The sequence below is a fragment of the Notolepis coatsorum genome (genome assembly GCF_963971535.1).
Source record: "Notolepis coatsorum genome assembly, chromosome: 9".
Taxonomy (NCBI): Eukaryota; Metazoa; Chordata; class Actinopteri; order Aulopiformes; family Paralepididae; genus Notolepis; species Notolepis coatsorum.
This window is the reverse complement of record NC_140173.1, coordinates 128,717,216-128,736,418: the sequence shown is the minus strand read 5'-3', so window position 1 is coordinate 128,736,418 and position 19,203 is coordinate 128,717,216. Positions and strand designations below refer to the sequence as shown.

Genomic DNA, 19,203 nt, shown 5'->3' with positions numbered 1-19,203 from the left:
CATGACTGAGAGGGGGCTGTGGTACATGACTGAGAGGGGGCTGTGGTACATGACTGAGAGGGGGCTGGTATATGACTGAGAGGGGGCTGGTACATGACTGAGAGGGGGCTGTGGTACATGACTGAGAGGGGGCTGTGGTACATGACTGAGAGGGGGCTGTGGTACATGACTGAGAGGGGGCTGGTACATGACTGAGAGGGGGCTGGTACATGACAGAGGGGGGCTAGTACATGACTGAGAGGGGGCTGTGGTACATGACTGAGAGGGGGCTGGTACATGACAGAGGGGGGCTGGTACATGACTGAGAGGGGGCTGTGGTACATGACTGAGAGGGGGCTGGTAGATGACTGAGAGGGGGCTGGTACATGACAGAGGGGGGCTGGTACATGACTGAGAGGGGGCTGGTATACAGGACTGAGAGGGGGCTGGTACATGACAGAGGGGGGCTGGTACATGACTGAGAGGGGGCTGTGGTACATGACTGAGAGGGGGCTGGTACATGACTGAGAGGGGGCTGGTATACAGGACTGAGAGGGGGCTGGTACATGACTGAGAGGGGGCTGGTACATGACTGAGAGGGGGCTGGTATACACAACTGAGAGGGGGCTGGTATACATGACTGAGAGGAGGCTGGTACATGACTGAGAGGGGGCTGACTGGTACATGACTGAGAGGGGGCTGGCTGGTACATGACTGAGAGGGGGCTGGTACATGACTGAGAGGGGGCTGGTACCATGTATTGTGCATCATTGTAGGTCAAACCATTAAAAAGTTAACTTCCACGGCAGCCATTTTGGATTTTGGTCTCTCACAAATTGTCCCCGCCTTTTTCTTTTTAAATACACTCGGCTAAATTTGTTTATTAACCCTCCTAGATGACAAATCCATTGAGAAACGAAGTGCCACAGATGACCCAACTACTAGGTCCATATCGTATCATCATAATATTATTTTAAAAATCATTCATCGCATGAAAAGGCTGTATAATACACAACACCTGTAGCTCAACTACAAAAACTGCTTTTTTGATTAGATTAGATTTGTATTTGGAAATTAAAAACACATCATAAAAACAAATTATCTTGACCAATTTGTATTCCTGAGGATATCACCTAAAAGCATTCATTAAAACACTTATTTCCAAGGTGGTCCTCGATGGAAGACATAAAAACACAGCACATAGCCTACTCAACTGCTAATTTTTGCTCAACTGCAAAAATGTATGCCTACTTATGTATTAGCATACAGGGAAAAACACATTCACAACAGGCAGCAAAGTTTATTTTCAGCCAAGTATGGTAATAAGGTAACTATTAGGATATATATGGTATGGATTACTTACTCTTATAACTTATTACTATCTGTGGTAGCTCTAGTCTCCATCTACACAAATTGTTTTTGTGCTGTCCATTGAGCATGCACCTTCACGTGGTAGGCACATTAACTGTAGGTCAAACTCCCCAAACAAACAAGCACACCATTGATTTAATTGCCATATAAATCACACATACAAAGATCAAACTATTACTCCTCTCTGAACATGAATATAAAACAAAAAGGTGATCTATTAACTGTGTAAACCTTATGCAATATTCATCATTGATATTTGAATACTTGAAATCTGTATGAACTGAGTAGTTAGTATCAAATGAAATAAGATGGAACAGCTCCATGCATTAATTGAATAAACAACTATTTGCTCATTACCAGTATCGTATTGCTTAAATTGTAGAGCTTTTTGCACATCTTTGTCAGGGAATTCCAACAATTCTGGACCTGAATGTACCAGTTAATTGTAATCATCTCTCTCTCTCCTTATGTCTAGTCAAGCCAGGTTGTGGAGGAGAGAGACAGGGATGAACAGGCTATAGACTACTTTGCCCATCCTGAGCCTGCTATGATGCAGGTGTTTTTACATCACCACCCAAAACAAGATTCAGCCAAGAGCGAGTGAGTACACTGGTCCACTTGTCCATGGCACGTACTACCCAGCTTTGTAGTGGTTTGGGGGAATAATACAGTAGGTACGCATATTTAAGGGGACCGCAAGGATGGTGTACTGGTGGGTGGTGTCCGACCGATTATGGTGGGCCGGTCTGGGCCAAAAAAATAAATGGACCTCCCTAATTTCCAGTGGAACCACGCAAGGGGTGCAGAGGAAGGGGTAGGCGGCATGTAAGGCTGAGAAAACACCCAGCAATATGACAGGGTTCATGCCCAAAGCACTGAGCTGGAAGTCAGGAGAGTCTGCCCTGGTCTCCACACTGCCCACTGAAATGCACACAGACACACACACACACCAGGTAAACAGATGGAGCGACAGAAAAAGGCCGTCATATAAGCTTATTATGGCTTCATAATCATTCTTGTCATGACAAAATATGTGTGTGTTTCTATGTATGTGTATGTGTGTTGACTACCTGGGCTGCATCCCTCCTCTGCATAGAGCAGTATGATGGAGAAGACCGTTGCAGTTGCACACAGCTGATCAGACCGCCCAGCTCTGGGTGGATCACTGTCACACTAGCCCTGGCTGTCACCAGGTGGCTCTGCTTGTACTTGGTATGACAAAAGTACAAGCAGCACTGAACTCTGTACCACCGTTAATCCATATGAATATATCTGCATATAATCCTGTTTACATACCTGTATTCATACCCACTTTGTGCACCGTAGGGGAGAATGGGGATGGTTGTCACACTTTTTACTCTAGTGTGAATTGCTCATCATCAAAACATCTTTCAATAGTCATTCCTACATTAAATTGAAGCTTAAGATGTTGGCTTGAAATGTGTATCCCTCTCATTTTCCAACATATTGTAAACTGTACATTGGAGGAGGTTTGGTAGGTGGGGTGGGGGGGGGGGGACTGTACATTGGAGGTGGGTGGTGGGGGGGGGGTTGGGTAGGAGGGGTGGGTGGGTGGGGGACACTGTACAACTGTTCAAGCAAAACTGTACATTGGAATATTGACAAAACCATACTTGGTCATTTACTGTACATTGGAGGGGGTTGGGTTAGGACATTTACAGGGGCCAGTTTTGAATTGCAGTCTCCCGTAGGTGTTCTTTGAGAGTGTTTTTGAAAGTGGGTAGTGATTCACATTCCTTTACAGCTTTGGGTAGGGCGTTCCACATTGATGTGGCATAATTGCTAAATGTGTTTAGTCCCTTGTTTGAGCCGAATCTGGGTTTAACATGATTTGTGGAGCTCCCTCTGGTGTTGTGATCGTGGTATTCACTGACCTTTGGGAAGTATTTTGACATGTACATGGGTACCTTGGTCGTGTAGTGTATCTTGTAGACCAGGCCCATTGCAAGTTGCTGTACTCTGTCGTCTACTCTAAGCCATCCTAGGTTGTCAAAGTGGGCAGGAGTGAGGTGGGTTCTAGGAGTAGTTTGTTTTGAGATGTTTGTAATTTTGTTTTTCAGCGCCTTTGAGGTGCTTTGGTACCATGAGCTGCAAGCATAGTCGTAGTACCCTTGAATGAGTGCTCCTGCCAGAGTCTTCAGGGTATTCTTGTTTACCAGTGAGGAGATCCAGTGCAAGAATCGAGTTTGTTGGTTGACTTTTTTTATTACATTGGATGCCATTTTGTCACAGGAAAGATTTGCCTCTAGGATGGAACCCAGGTAGGTCATTTCTTCTTTCCTTGTGACAATATTGTCACCCACTGTAACTGAGAAGCCGTCGGTCTTGCTGAGTTTGTTATTTGAACCGAAGAGAATGGACTCTGTTTTGCCCATGTGTAATGATAGTTTGTTATCAGCGAGCCATATGCAGATTTTGCCTAGTTCCGAGCTGAGGGTTTTTTCAACCTGTAACTTGTTCTTGTCAGAGACCAGCAGGGCTGAGTCGTCCGCAAACAGGAACAAGTTGCAGGTGAGCTCTGATCCCAATTCTGGACATTTCCATACCAAAATATGGGAGAAAGCGCCTTTTGGTAGCGAAATACAATGAATGTGACAACCTACCCGTGTGACAACCATCCCTGTTCTCCCCTACACGCTGTATATAGTATATCTATATCGGTATTAGGGCTGTAAAGGTACACGTATCAGGCAGCCGGAAGACGCAGAGTGTGGGGATCTTGAGGGTGTGTGGATACTAGAGAGTAGACCATTGAATTGTCGGACAGTGGAGTGACTTGAAGCCCGACTGATTTGGGTCCAGGAGGTCATTCTTTAATAGATCATCAGAGAGCTGGTTGGGTATGGCACATTTAAGTGATTTAAAAAGAGAAAAGAGAGACAGGATGATAGTTATCTATGACAACAGGGTTCAAGGTTGGTTTTGTGATGAGCGGGTGTGACTGGTGTTTAGAGAGGAGTTGAGAGAGCAGTTGATGGTTGCAGTCAGCAATGGGAGGATGTCTGGTGCGATGGTCTGGAGGAGTGGAGAGAGCATCGGGTCCAGCTGGCATGTAGTGGGACAGTTCGACCACCAGTGTCAGCATCTGTAAGACAACAAAGTGAAAGATGAGGTTCCTGTTCCAGCCCTTGGAGTGGGTGGGGTTTTGGAGGTGTGCAGTTTATGGAGGCCTCAATCATATGCCGAGGCGAGGCGAGAAGTAGTGATGTCACCAGGGAGGTGGGTCTATTTGCAAAATTACATTAGGATCTATAATCTCACAATATGCCTTTTTTCCTCTTGAACTCTTTCAGGTGTACGAGCTCATGTGACATTATCATTTTGAGAACTGAACATTCTAATAATGATGTCACAACACAACACAAAACCATTTTTATATTATATTTGTATATTATATTATTATTTTTATTATTGTATTATATATTATTATTTTATATTCTTTAATCTTTTCTACATTATTATTATTATTAGTGTGGGTGACCTGGCGAAGCCAGGTTGCCACCCACACTATTAGAATCTATACTCTTTTTATTTATTTATTTATTCCGCCGATTTTGCAAACACAACTCCTGCCAGAGTGTTCGCGCCCCATACACGTGAAAGGTATCAAAACGACCGGCTTGCTCCAAGTCACAGCGTTATTGCTTTTCGGAAAGTTTCACCTCACCACTTGGCTACGAATCGACTTTAAACGGGAAAATCTCGGTCCCATTGGAAATGCATTGCAAGTTAGAGTGGTGGAGTTTCTTTAATAGTTGTCATACAGAAGTACAGAATACTTTTATACAAAATGCGTCTTACTGTTACGCTCCAGAGACTGTGCTAGACAAGATAAGTATGAAATAAAATAGTATAGCATGTAAAATAGAAGTAAAAATAGAGGTCACAGTGTTCAGTATAGACATATGTACAATGTTCGATGCAGAATAGAAGTAACTGAGTTACCATACAATATACAATATACTATGCAATGTACTAATATACAATACTATATAGTGCAAACAAAGCAGAAATGGGATGAGGTACAATTTAGGTACAATTTACAGTAAGGTGTACGAGTTGTAGTGCAAATCCTTTACCAATAAATATAAAGTGTGTTTAGGTGATCTAAAGTGTGGAGAGTGGGTGCTGCAGTGTGTTGTTTGTTTAAAGTGAGTGTGTGCGTGTGGATGTGTGTGCTGTGTGCATTTGATGGTTGTTGCATAGTGTTTATTGTTCGTTGAGCAGCCTGATGGCCTGGGGATAGAAGCTTCTTCTGAGTCTTTCTGTGCTCGCCTTGAGACTCCGGTATCGCTTGCCTGACCGCAGCAGTTCAAAGAGGCAGTTGTTCGGGTGGCTGGAGTCCTTGATGATTCTCTTAGCCTTACCCCTGCACCGCTTGTTGTAAATGTTCTGGAGGGTGGGAAGCCCCCCTCCAATTGTGCGTTCGGCTGAACGTGTCACTCTTTGTAGTCTGCTTCGGTCTTGTGCAGTGCTATTCCCAAACCAGGAGGTGATGTTGCCAGTCAGGATGCTCTCTATTGTACATGAGTAGAAGTTCTTAAGGATCTTCTGACTGACTTGGAACTTCCTTAGGCACCTGAGGAAGTAGAGGCGTTGTCGTGCCTTCTTCACAACACTGTCAATGTGTGTGGTCCATGTCAAGTCCTCGGATATGTGGGCTCCGAGGTACTTAAAACTGTTCACTCTCTCAACCGGTGCCCCGTCGATGCTGAGGGGGCTGTAGTCCTTGACCCCCGACCTCCTAAAGTCCACAATCACTACCTTGGGTAAATTGCGACAGTGGTCTCAATTTTGGACGTAGGAAAATTGAAAAAAACACATCAAAACGATGACACGGCTGTCGGTTCACTCACAAAAGAAAAATAAATGGAATTGGACATTTCTATCTCAACTGATGACCATTTGTTTGAAGGTTCTCCTCCCCATAGACACCAATGTGTTCGCACTCTAAGAAAAGGCTGGTTTTATCGCTTTCCCCCCCTTCTGTTCCGATCGTCACCGCGGCCACAATTGTCGATGGAATGCCACAATATCGCACACAACCCTTCACCTACTCCTTGAAGTGCTCATGTGCGCTTCACAACGCTTCATCTCTTATCGTTTGCTTTTAATCATCGTGACAATGCAGTCATGCGTCTGCCCTCATTGAAATACATTCAAAGTGAAAGTGCATAGTCATTCGTGATTGCATCAGCTGATGCATGATTGCATCAGCCTAACAGGTGTGTGGCTCATGGCCCATGTCTACAGCTGACCTGCCAATGACCTCTCATGGTCTTAACCCTTAATCGCCCTCTGTGTTGCAGTACTGAATTGCTTGACAGCGCCCTCTGTCTTGCGGGTTGTGTCATTGTACTCAGTAGGGATGTGCTCTTTCATTGGTCTATGTTGACCCATTGGACTCGGTAGGGATATCCTCTTTCATTGGTCGATGTTGACCACTCCCCTGATCCTTAGACCACGCCCCCTTAGGCCACACCCCCTCAGTGTATCTCTTGAACCGTTTGTCATCGAGACTTGCGGGTTGTGCCATTGGACTCGGTAGGGATATCCTCTTTCATTGGTCGATGTTGACCACTCCCCCGATCCTTAGACCACGCCCCGTAGGCCACACCCCCTTAGTCCCGAAAAATTTCAAAAACTCGGAAAAGTCCGAAACATTTCAAAAACTCGGAAAAGTCCAAAAAATTTCAAAAACTCGGAAAAGTAAAAAAAAAAAAAAAACTCAGAAAAGTCAAAAAAATTTCAAAAACTCGGAAAAGTCAGAAATATTTTTTAAAACTCGGAAAAGTCAGAAAAATTTCAAAAACTCTGAAAAGTCAGAAAAATTTCTAAAACTGAAAAGTCTGAAACATTTCAAAAACTCGGAAAAGTAAAAAAAAAAAAAAAAACTCGGAAAAGTCTGAAACACTTAAAAAAAAACTCGGAAAAGTCCGAAAAAAATTAAAACTCAGAAAAGTCCAGAAAATTTCAAAAACTCAGAAAAGTCAGAAAACTATTTTAAACTCAGAAAAGTCAGATTTTTTTAAAAAAAAGTCCGAAAAAAATTAAAACTCAGAAAAGTCCGGAAAATTTCAAAAACTCAGAAAAGTCAGAAAACTATTTTAAACTCAGAAAAGTCGAAATTTTTTTAAAAACTGGGAAAAGTCTGAACATTTAAAAATAAACTCGGAAAAGTCAGAAAAATTTAAAAAACGCGGAAAAGTAAAAAAAAATCAAAAACTCAGAAAAGTCAGAACAAATTTTAAAACTGGGAAAAGTCCGAAAAATTTAAAAAACTCTGAAAAGTCAGAAATTTTTTAAAAACTCGGAAAAGTCAGAAAAATTTCAAAAACTCGGAAAAGTCAGAAACATTTTAAAAAAAATCGGAAAAGTCAGAAAAATTTGAAAAAGTCAGAAAAGTCAGAACATTTTTATAAACTCGGAAAAGTTGTATACGTTAAGGGGAGTTTAGATTAGAGGAGCGCTCGTGCGCGCTCATGCGCGCGCTCGGCCAATCGGAGTGCAAAACGGCAACGTGGAACTGGAGCAGCGTTGCAGAAGGCAGACACGCCTCCTGGCCTCCTGCTTTAACCTTTAAACGGCCATCATTCTGGTGTGTGTGTGTGTGTGTGTTACTATATTTGTGGGGACCATTTTAATTTCACGTGGGAAAAAGGGACATTTTAAAAAGGATTAGTGCTGGACTTGGATTTAGGTTACCTTAGGGTTAAGCTAAGGGTTAAGGTTAATCGTTTAGTAGTGTGGGTTAAGATAAGGGTTTAGGCGCTAGGGATTAACTCCTCACTTTAAATGCCATGCGTGTGTGTGTGTGTGTATATGTTTTTTTTTTGTCATAGAGACTCGCGAGAGACCCTCTCCCGTTGGCCGGCGGTGCACAGGCGTCACCCACACTTTCACAATTTCCCCCGCGCGGAATTGTCTAGTTATTATTATTATTCATATTATATAAAAAAATAAAAAATAAAATAAATCTGCCTGCACCTCCCCTCCCCCATCCCCCATGCTGCTATGAAGCCTGAACTTCCCCAAAGGGATTAATAAAGGTACATTTGACTTGACTTGAAACCTATAGAGTTATGATAAAACATTCCAAAAAGCCTACACCTGCATGTTTCTTAGTAATCAAATAACAGTATGTATAATTACTAGTGCTGTCAAACGATTAAAATATTTAACTCGATTAATCGCATGATTGTCCATAGTTAACTTGCGATTAATCGCAAATTAATCGCATTTTTATTTTGAATTTCTTTTTTACCTTAAACAGATCTTTTTCAAGTTCCAAGTTTTAATACTCTTATCAACATGCGAGTCAACAAATGCTTGCTTTGTGCAGCCATTTAACACAAAAGGATGACCCTCATGCATTGCAAATTTGCATCAAATTCAAAACAGAGTGATGCACAAAATAACTTAAAAGAAAATAATAATTTAAAACAATGAATAAAGTGTGCATGAAATAATAGGGGAAAGAAAACGTTAGGAACTTGTTACATTCACACACACAAGGGCTGATTAATCACACACCCCCCTCTCTCCCTCACACACACACTCTCCCAAATCTTTTTCTCTTTTGCCCCTTCCTCATCTCTCTCACCCCCCTCTCTCTCTATATCTCACACACACACACACACACACACACACACACACACACACACACACACACACACACACACACACACACACACACACACACACACACACACACACACGTCAGAAACAAACATAGTATCAATGAGAGCATCAATAATACACCTGAGTGAAGTCTAGTAAAAAAATTATTTTTTTTTAGTTAATCTTGAGTTAAAAAAAATTTGTGGCATTAATAGAATCGGGAGTTAACGCGATATTAACGCGATATATTTGACAGCCTTAATAATTACAGTTATTTATTTTACTTTCATAATACAAATGGGTACACTCTTTAGGCTGCAGGCTTGTCGCCATAGCAACCAGGCCAGATGGATCAATGCATGAGGCCCTCTCTCTGCTATACTGTTTGCCTTCGCTCCCAAGTACAATCAGTTTGTTTACTTTAAGGGCTTTGCCTGTATGACCATAGATATAGAACACTGTTCTATACACTGTTCTATCAAACACAGCAGCAAGATTTGTGAGTTGCTGTGACTAGAAAAGGACATCCAACGGAATACAACCACCATGAAGACTGCACTATCCGCACCGTACTGATGTTTGCTTGATTGTGAGAGAACAGAAATGTCACATGCAGATGTCAATGGTAGAAGGGGCGGGTCTCTACAGTAGTGGTTGGCTACTCAAGTTACACCAGCTGTAACTCACTCTCATTCATCATTATGAAGGCTGTCCAAGAGACCAAGGTACCACCCCTATACCTATACGTAAAGTAGCCCCCAGGCAGGGGGCTGTTGCGTATGCTTGTTTCTCCAGCGCTCTAAAGTGACACATTAATGTCCACTAGATGGCTTCTCTAATTATGGGAAGATAAACAAAGTAATGGCCAAAGTCCACCCCTGCACATCAGGGGAAATACAAACAAGCTGAACGCACTCGGTTCAGCTCAGATGGTGAGTTCATGTTCTGGTGAGCAGAGAGGACAGCTGTTCGGAAAAGGGAATTTATTATTATTATTATTATTATTTATTATTATTATTATTATTATTATTATCATTATTATTCATTATTATGTTGCCTTGGACAGACAGCTGAAATAAGGATTGCTGTGGAAGATATTGCACAGACTGTGGTATGAACATTTAAGGATAAAACAGACTCCACAGTCAAGATTAGATGGTGAGTTTTCTGTTCTTTTATTGCCTTTAATGTCAGTTATCAAGTTCAGAATTGTGTTTATATTCAGTTCTCTGATTGCCACTGCTATCCCACTCTTGTGTTATATTCACGTGGTAAATCATTTTATTCCCCAGGATTTACTGATAATTACAAATAAATTATATTTTATCTTATTAATTTAATTCCATTTAGAAACTAGAAATTAATCTGTATAACCAATCATTTAGCCTACTATTGGAACTTATATAGTAATTGTATAAAGAGACCATGGGTAATTATTGAATAAGCACAATTACCAGCAAGTCTCCCATAGTGACAATAAACTGAATTACTTACTAAAGTCCTAAGCAATAAATGTTAATGAAAATGGAGGACCCTGATGTAAACAAGACGAAAGTATTTTTCTGGTCTGCATCCTCTTAGCAGTTGTCTGTATTGAGCCGTACTGTATTGTACCCATTCTGCAATCTGTTAATAATAGTTTCAACCGTGAGGTGGAAACATACTTTTTAATCATTAATGTCAGCCAGGACAGACACTCCCAGTACAACCAGCACCCTCCGTACAGAATGACAGAATGTCGTTCATGTCAAAGATAGCCATTCATCTGTGTTTATTCATCCCTTTCTTTTCAAATTAAGTGTCATGACAAGTCAGCTCTAAAGCATGTGCAAACGTTTAGTACTGCAATACTGGGCTTATGCAATATATCCACATAGGAAAATACAACAAATGGTTATTTGTGCTCAAGTGGAATTGACAATCACACACAGTACATTGGATTGCTGGCAGTAGATTATTAGCTAACACATTAATGGTGTTTCTGTTAGTGAAACATGGAGACTTTGTTCAACAGACGGGCACTGTAAAATAATAGAATAGAGTAGAATAGAATAGAATAGAAGTTTTATTGATCCCGAGGGAAATACAGATCGCTCACAATAAACATGTAGGCAGTCACAAATAAAAAATAAGAATAAGAATAAAAATACAGTCAGGGATATACATTCAAAAATATTCAGCCAAACATATACAGTAAGATGTACAGTAAAAATAAAAATGTTAAATGTAGATGTAAAATGTCCAGGAAGATAAGAGTTTATACTCTGTGCTCAGTGAGGCAGTGAGGCACATTGAGGCGTTATATACAGTATGATATGTCATGATAATACCAGCGGTCAAGCCTGGGAATATACAAAAAATATACTTGTAATATACTATATACCTTGCTGCATATTTACACTTAAAAATGTATAATAATAATAATAATAATAATAATAATAATAATAATAATAATAATAATAATAATAATAATAATAATAATAATAATAATAATAATAATAATAATAATAATAATAATAATAATAATAATAATAATAATAATAATAATAATAATAATAATAATAATAATAATAATAATAATAATAATAATAATAAATATTCTATTAACGCCACAATTCTTTTTAACTCACGATTAACTTTACGGGTTTTTTTTTTTTTTTTTTTTACTAGACTTCACTCAGGTGTATTATTGATGCTCTCATTGATACTATGTTTGTTTCTGAAGTGTGTGTGTGTGTGTGTGTGTGTGTGTGTGTGTGTGTGTGTGTGTGTGTGTGTGTGTGTGTGTGTGTGTGTGTGTGTGTGTGTGTGTGTGTGTGTGTGTGTGTGTGTGTGTGTGTGTGTGTGTGTGTGTGTGAGATATATATAGAGAGGGAGGGGGGGTGAGAGAGATGAGGAAGGGGCAAGAGAAGGGGCAAGAGAGAAAGAGAGCTGGGAGAGTGTGTGTGTGAGAGAGAGGGGGGGGTGTGTGTGATTACTCAGCCCTTGTGTGGGTGAATGTAACAAGTTCCTAACGTTTTCTTTCCCCTATTATTTCATGCACACTTTATTCATTGTTTTAAATTATTATTTTCTTTTAAGTTATTTTGTGCATCACTCTGTTTTGAATTTGATGCAAATTTGCAATGCATGAGGGTCATCCTTTTGTGTTAAATGGCTGCATAAAGCAAGCATTTGTTGACTCTCATGTTGATAAGAGTATTAAAACTTGGAACTTGAAAAAGATCCGTTTAAGGTAGATAAAAAAATATAATAAAAAAAAATGCGATTATAACTCTCTCTCTCTGTGGTGCAGTCCAGGGTTCAAAAGGTGGGGAAGATGTCTGTCCTCTCAGCATGCATGGAGGTCCCTGGCCCCTGTCCTCTGTGTGGTGGTGCTGCTGACCTACAGCCAGGCTGACCGACTACGCAACTTTGTGGCAGGAATCTTCATCCCTCAGTACCACTACCCTTACGCTGCCTCTCTCTGTCTCGCCCAGGTTGGTCTCCTTTGCCTGGCTTGTTCTTTGAGCATTTTCACACTGTGTGTGTGTGTGCGTGTGTGTGTGTGACGTGTGTGTGTGTGTGTGTGTGTGTGTGTGTGTGTGTGTGTGTGTGTGTGTGTGTGTGTGTGTGTGTGTGTGTGTGTGTGTGTGTGTGTGTGTGTGTGTGTGTGTGTGTGTGCGTGCGTGCGTGCACGTGTGTGTGTGTGTGTGTGTGTGTGTGTGTGTGCGTGCATGCGTGCATGTGTTCATGGGGACACTCAGAGCAACTATACACATAATAGGATGATGTTTAACCAAAACTGAACTGAGTGACCCAGTTGTAAATCTGACCTGGCCCCGAGGTTGAAGCTAAGTAGTCTTAAGTAAGTGCAATCGAGTTTGAAGTTAACCCTGGTGCAATTCTAAAACCAGGTCCCTGTAAAATAAACATAAACAAAGCTGAACTGAGTGAGCTTCGCTATTGACAACTACATACGTTACTACATAGTTCACCCTGATTATAATTCACAAAGCATAGAGTGGGTTAATGTTTGAAAAGGGCTTCCTTCCTTTTCCAACTCAAAACATGCACAGGAACATGCATGCAAACAGGAACATGCATGAAAACAGGAACCTCTGAGTTAACTCATTCGTGGCCATTCAATTTCCCATCTAGCTTTAGCTGGGCCAGGTTTCCATTACATAGTTTCACTGTGCGTCACCTTGTTTGTAGAGCTAAATCTATATTTTATATTATAGCTATGGATACAATACCATGGTCATTTGACAGTAACTATCTTCCGTTCAAGATGCAAAAAAAATAAAAAATATTCATGAATACGTTCACGTGTTATCCCGTGGTGAATATACGTATAATTTCGGAATGATTCAGGCTAATTCCTGGGAGGCTGGTTATAGTGGTCAACGTGAATTCTACTAAAACCATTGGTGTTTCGTCCCTGGACACGCTACTATTTCCAAATCAAATCTATATAATATGTATTATGTTTCATCATGAATGCATGAAAGGGGGGGGTCGTTTCTGATTATTTGATTGCCAGTAACGTCGTTCGTTATTACCACAACACACGCCGATCAGGGGGATGGGTACGATAACCTTGCACGATCAAGCTGAAATTGACGTCAGATTGTCCTTACCTGTGTGTGTTCGGTGGTATTCCAAAAAGAATATTTCAATTATTTGATCGCCATCTGGTCCATCCTATGTCCATCTTGTCCACGACATAACCCACCACAACATATGGATCGGGGGTCCTGAAAACGATTCAATGTGATCGAGTGAAGCCCTAGGTTTCCCATTACTAGAAAAGTGCGCCCGGAGCGGTTTAAACGTAGCACCCGGTCTGGAACAGGGTTTACTGCACTCTCGATACTGCCTACTAGCAGGATCTGGTCGGTACTGCACCTTCGGAGTCCCAGTATGCCTTTTAACGGCAACATACAGGTCCCTGACATTGAATAGGATATTAAAATAGAAGAAAAGGGAAAACGATACAAAAACGTATATATAAGGGCTTCCTTCCTGACAATGTGGAACATTGACAGTGTAAAACATTGACAGTGTGGAACAGTGACTGTGGAACATTGACAGTGTGGAACATTGACAGTGTGGAAGTGACAGTGTGGAACATTGACAGTGTAAAAAATTGACAGTGTGGAACAGTGACAATGTGGAACAGTGACAGTGTGGAACATTGACAGTGTAAAAAATTGACAGTGTGGAACAGTGACAGTGTGGAACAGTGACAGTGTGGAACATTGACAGTGTGGAACAGTGACTGTGGAACATTGACAGTGTGGAACAGTGACAGTGTGGAACATTGACAGTGTGGAACAGTGACAGTGTGGCACATTGACAGTGTGGAACAATGACAGTGTGGAACATTGACAGTGTGGAACAGTGACAGTGTGGAACATTGACAGTGTGGAACAGTGACAGTGTGGAACATTGACAGTGTGGAACATTGACAGTGTGGAACATTGACAGTGTGGAACAGTGACAGTGTGGAACAGTGACAGTGTGGAACAGTGACAGTGTGGAACACAATGATCAGATGATGGCATAAAGCATGGGATCGTATTGACACACCGCAATACACACAAACTATTTCTGCTTCAGACATGTTGGTCTGAGCCAGACATGCTGAGAGGTGGGGCGACAGTGGCTCAGGAGGTGGAGCGCCCGTCTGGTAATCGGAAGGTTCCCGGTTTGATTCCCGCTCCTCCCGGGCAGCGTGTCGATATGTCTTTGAGCAAGACACTTAACCCCTAATTGCTCCCGATGAGCAGGTTGGCACCTTGCATGGTTGCCTCCACTGTCGGTGTGTGAATGTGTTAGTTAGTGAATGGGTGAATGTGAGGAACATAAAAATTGCAAAGCGCTTTGGATAAAAGCGCCATATAAATGCACCATGGCATTTACCATTTAGGATGTTGAACAGTGGAATGGGCTGGGGAGACTGAATCATAAACGCCAATCAATATTCTGTATGCAACATTATTCCTTTCTTGCACTGTTGTCGATGTACCATAGGAGTCCAAGATATGTAGCTTTATATTCAACATACAGCATCTTAGGTAAATGTTTCTTGTTCTTCTTTATGTACATAAATCTGAATATCCTTTATGAGACAGATGAGCAGATGCATGTGACAGAGCGCTAGCAGTGTATATCTGCCTGAAAATCACAGATATCGATAGAATGAAAAGGCTGCTGCATGGGACACATGGGGTGTGTGTACATCTTAACTCCTATAAAAATATCAATATATTTTCCAAACAACATCTTCCTCAGGTGCTGGTCTCATTGCTAGCCTTGAATCTTCTTCATGCCCTGGGTCTGGCACCACTCAGGTCTTACTCCCGGCCTCTCGGCGAGAGGCTACTGGTGCCTGCCATCTGTGACAGTGCTCAGGCTGTGCTGTCTATGTGGGCCAAGGCCAGCAGTTCCCACCCTGGACTCTACCCCCTCACCATGCGCCTGCTGCCCCTGCTCACCGTGGGCTGGAGTCATGGCCTGAAGCTGGCAGTGCCTCCCGTCCACATCACCATCCTGACTGCCACCCTGAGCGGCATATCTGTTGCCCTCACAGGTATAAGAAAATATATAAAAGATTAATAAAAAGATGTAGAGCGATAGACGTTGACCTTGATCTCAAACCCAGCCTTCTTTTCTCGATCCTCCAATCACAATTTTAAATTAAAATAAGTTTGGTAGAGGGTTATCACAAGGGTAGACAGTTGTGATTGGAGGATCAAGAAAGGAGGGTGGGGTTTGAGAGATAGGTCAATTGGTAGACTCATTCATTCAATCTTTATTTCATCTCGATGGGTCATTGAGAGCAAGCTCTCAATTACAATGATGGTGAGAAATACAAAACGTAATAAAAAAGAAAACAATATAGAAACAGAGTTCATCAATTAAACATTTAAAATAATTAAAAACAACTGCAGAGTGTAATGAAGTGGTTTGCTATTAACGATTTAGACCAATAGATACTGATGAATTGCAAAACATTCCATGTTTCTGGGACACAGAAGCTAAAAGCAGATGTTCCTAATTCAGTGCAAACTCTAGGAACCTTAAGTGTATAAGCCAATCACCAGAGCGAGTATGATAAGGTCCAGAGCTCCAATCCAGCGATGAGATTATGGGAGATTACCAACGATGGCTTTATACGGGGGTGGCATTCCCGTCGCCGTGCGGTGTGGGTGGCACGCGGGCTGTTTGTGTTTTCCTTCGGTCATGGCGTGCTTTATCAGGGGGGGGGGGGTGTCTTGGATGGGGATGTGGTGGGGATTGACGTGTGGGGTGTTTGGGGGACTGGTTGTTCCAGGGGGAAGGTTCACATGCCTTCGAGCAACGTTGTACTTATTTTATGCCTATTCTTATGTCTGCTTGTTTACGTTGCACTACTTTTATTGTCTTTTATACCTATTCTTGTGTCTGCAATGTGTGCATTGTTTTTATTCTGTCAACTGTGTGCTGATTTTATGCCTATGTTCATATGATACTAATTGCTGTGGGGCACTCTGCACTGCGGTCCATGTGTGTAAAGTGCTATATAGAGTTATTCATATTTATTATTATTATATTGTAAAAAAAAAAGTATCCATTGAAATGTCCGTAAAGTCTCGACGACATTGAAAATGAGGGTGACCTCAATTGTCCTTTAGAGAATAAATAAAGGTTTGAATGAATACAGAAACAGATGCCAATGCAAGTCACGTCTCCCCTGCCAGACTACTAGCCACACTGCTCTGGTGTCTCCATTAAAACATGGGGCGGCAAAGCTGATTGCAAGTCAGTGGAGAGAGTTAACTTGACCGTAGCGCGACCCATCGCAAAGTCATTCCTCCTATTAATGGCTAACCTCTCTCTCTCTCTCTCTCTCTCTCTCTCTCTCTCTCTCTCTCTCTCTCTCTCTCTCTCTCTCTCTCTCTCTCTCTCTCTCTCCCTCTCTCCCTCCCTCTCTCCCTCCCTCCCTCCCTCCCTCCCTCCCTCCCTCCCTCCCTCCCTCCCTCCCTCTCTCCCTCCCTCCCTGCAGTCTCCTGTAGCCAGCTGGGAGTGGAACCTCTGGAGCACTTCTATGCTCTGCTGGGCCTAATCCTCCACAGTCTCTCTCTTGCCTGGCTGGCCAGAACGTGGGAGGCTGAGCGGCGCCGCTCTACCCCAAACTCCCCAGCAGTATCCATCTTTGACCTCTACTACAGCCAGCTGGTGAACCAGAGCGTGGTGCTGGGAGTCCTGTGCCTGGTCCACCCGGACCCCCCGTGGCAGGTGCTGCGCCGGGGCAGCTGGTGCAGCCTGCTGTTCTATGGTTACCTGCTGGCCATTCTGCTGCTGGGCACGGTGTTGCACTTCCTGGTGGGAATGACCGCGCTGCGTTACTCGCCGCTCGCCGCCGCTCTGGTCCACACGTCACGGGACCTGATGCAGCCGCTTCTTAAGCTGTTGTAGTGTCTCGTCGCCACTAAGGACCGACGTCCTACAGGCTGAGTGACATTTCATTGTACCAGTGTTAGAGGTTACGGTACATCCAGAGAGTAGTGTAATATCTGTGAAGCTTTCACAGACAGGCTCAGATATGACTGAAGGAAGTGAGCTAGCATACATACTCTGATTTCAGATACAGATTCTTTATTGTCACATCTTCGTACAGGAGTACAGGAGAGTGACATTTTTTAGTATTTGAGAATTATGATTGTGAAAATAATATATCATATTTTTTTCTACCATTAGAGGTTTCCGACTCCAGTAAGGCCGTGTGTTTTAGACTAAGCCTAAAATGAATGAGCGTGTTGTGGAAACACCCTGAATGACTCTGATTGCTGAGCTCATTTAAAAGAAAGAAGCACTGACGCAACCAGGCGATAGGGAAACACTTGTCAGCGACACTGATGCAACCAGGCGATAGGGAAACACTCGTCAGCGACACTGACGCAACCAGGCGATAGGGAAACACTTGTCAGCGACACTGATGCAACCAGGCGATAGGGAAACACTTGTCAGCGACACTGACGCAACCAGGCGATAGGGAAACACTTGTCAGCGACACTGACGCAACCAGACGATAGGGAAACAGTCATCAGCGACACTTATGCATATAAGCTCAATGATGACAATAACAAACATGCTTTATGATGCTTATACTCAAGCATTGTTAGAAAAATGTAGCCTACTTTTAATCAATGTGTAATGTTAAATAATAACTAAGTTAAGACACAGCACATAGGCCACGATAGGCCACGATCCAGGAGACACATAAATAGGCTTACATTCCTTTACACAGCACACCCCCCCCCCCCTCACTCTCAAAACACACATTGACTCCTTTGGTGAGAGATCTCACCAGATTAGCCAGATCAAATCATTCAACTCATTGTCACAAGATGCCACAAGTCGCTAATATACGAAGGGATTAGAGACCCCGGTCAACCGCTGGTCAAAATACCACAGTCTCCATTAATCACAGATCGTTATCGATAGAGACACACACGCACATATGAGCACGTAAAAGTGCGTACAACGCACTCATGCACACCTGACATACAGGCTGACCAATACACAAGACACACAACGTGCACTCAGGACGAAGACCACAACCACACTGGACGATTGGGGGACCAATAAAAACACTAGGATAAGGGAGGAGGGGGACTGCTCTTTTTCTTCTCTGCTTTGACTTCGACTGGACACTGCTGCACTGACTGGACTGGACGGACGGACTGGACTGACAATGACTTGACTGCATTTTTCTTTTATACACGACCGGCCGGTTGTACCAACTAGATTTCAATTGTACCTTGTTTATTCACTTTTTATATTACATTGCTTGTTCACTTTTTATAATAAATACCTTCAAAAGTGTTTCATCTCTTTTATCTTTAAATATCTTATTACAACTTTCACGTCCGAGTCTAAAACGTGACAGTAACCAGCTACCGCAACGTGTCTTTCCACTTAATAATAAAACAGAATTCCATTTCAGAGCTCCATTCTTTATCCAGATCTTGATTACACCCACGCATGAAGCACAAGGGGGTATTATGTGTGTGTGTGTGTGCGTGCATGCATGTGTGTGTGTGTTTGTTTGTTTGTTTGTGTCTGCCTGTCTCTCTGTAACCATGACAACTCTTTTCTTAACCTCATTTCACTTCAGATTTGGCTCAAACTTGGTGGAAAGGTTGACAGTGGGCCAAGGATCTGAATAATGCTTCCCCCCCC

The 19,203-nt window shown here is 42.4% G+C and overlaps 1 protein-coding gene across 1 annotated transcript; it reads left to right on the top strand.

Annotated features, from left to right (window-relative positions):
- The first annotated feature begins 15,435 nt into the window (after nt 1-15,435).
- Nucleotides 15,436-17,738, top strand: LOC311233927 (uncharacterized protein). Its single transcript, XM_084320980.1, has 2 exons — nt 15,436-15,568; nt 17,024-17,738. Exons 1-2 carry the CDS (start codon nt 15,451-15,453, stop codon nt 17,434-17,436), a joined length of 531 nt encoding a protein of 176 aa, XP_084177106.1. The 5' UTR covers nt 15,436-15,450; the 3' UTR covers nt 17,437-17,738.
- Nucleotides 17,739-19,203: the final 1,465 nt, after the last annotated feature.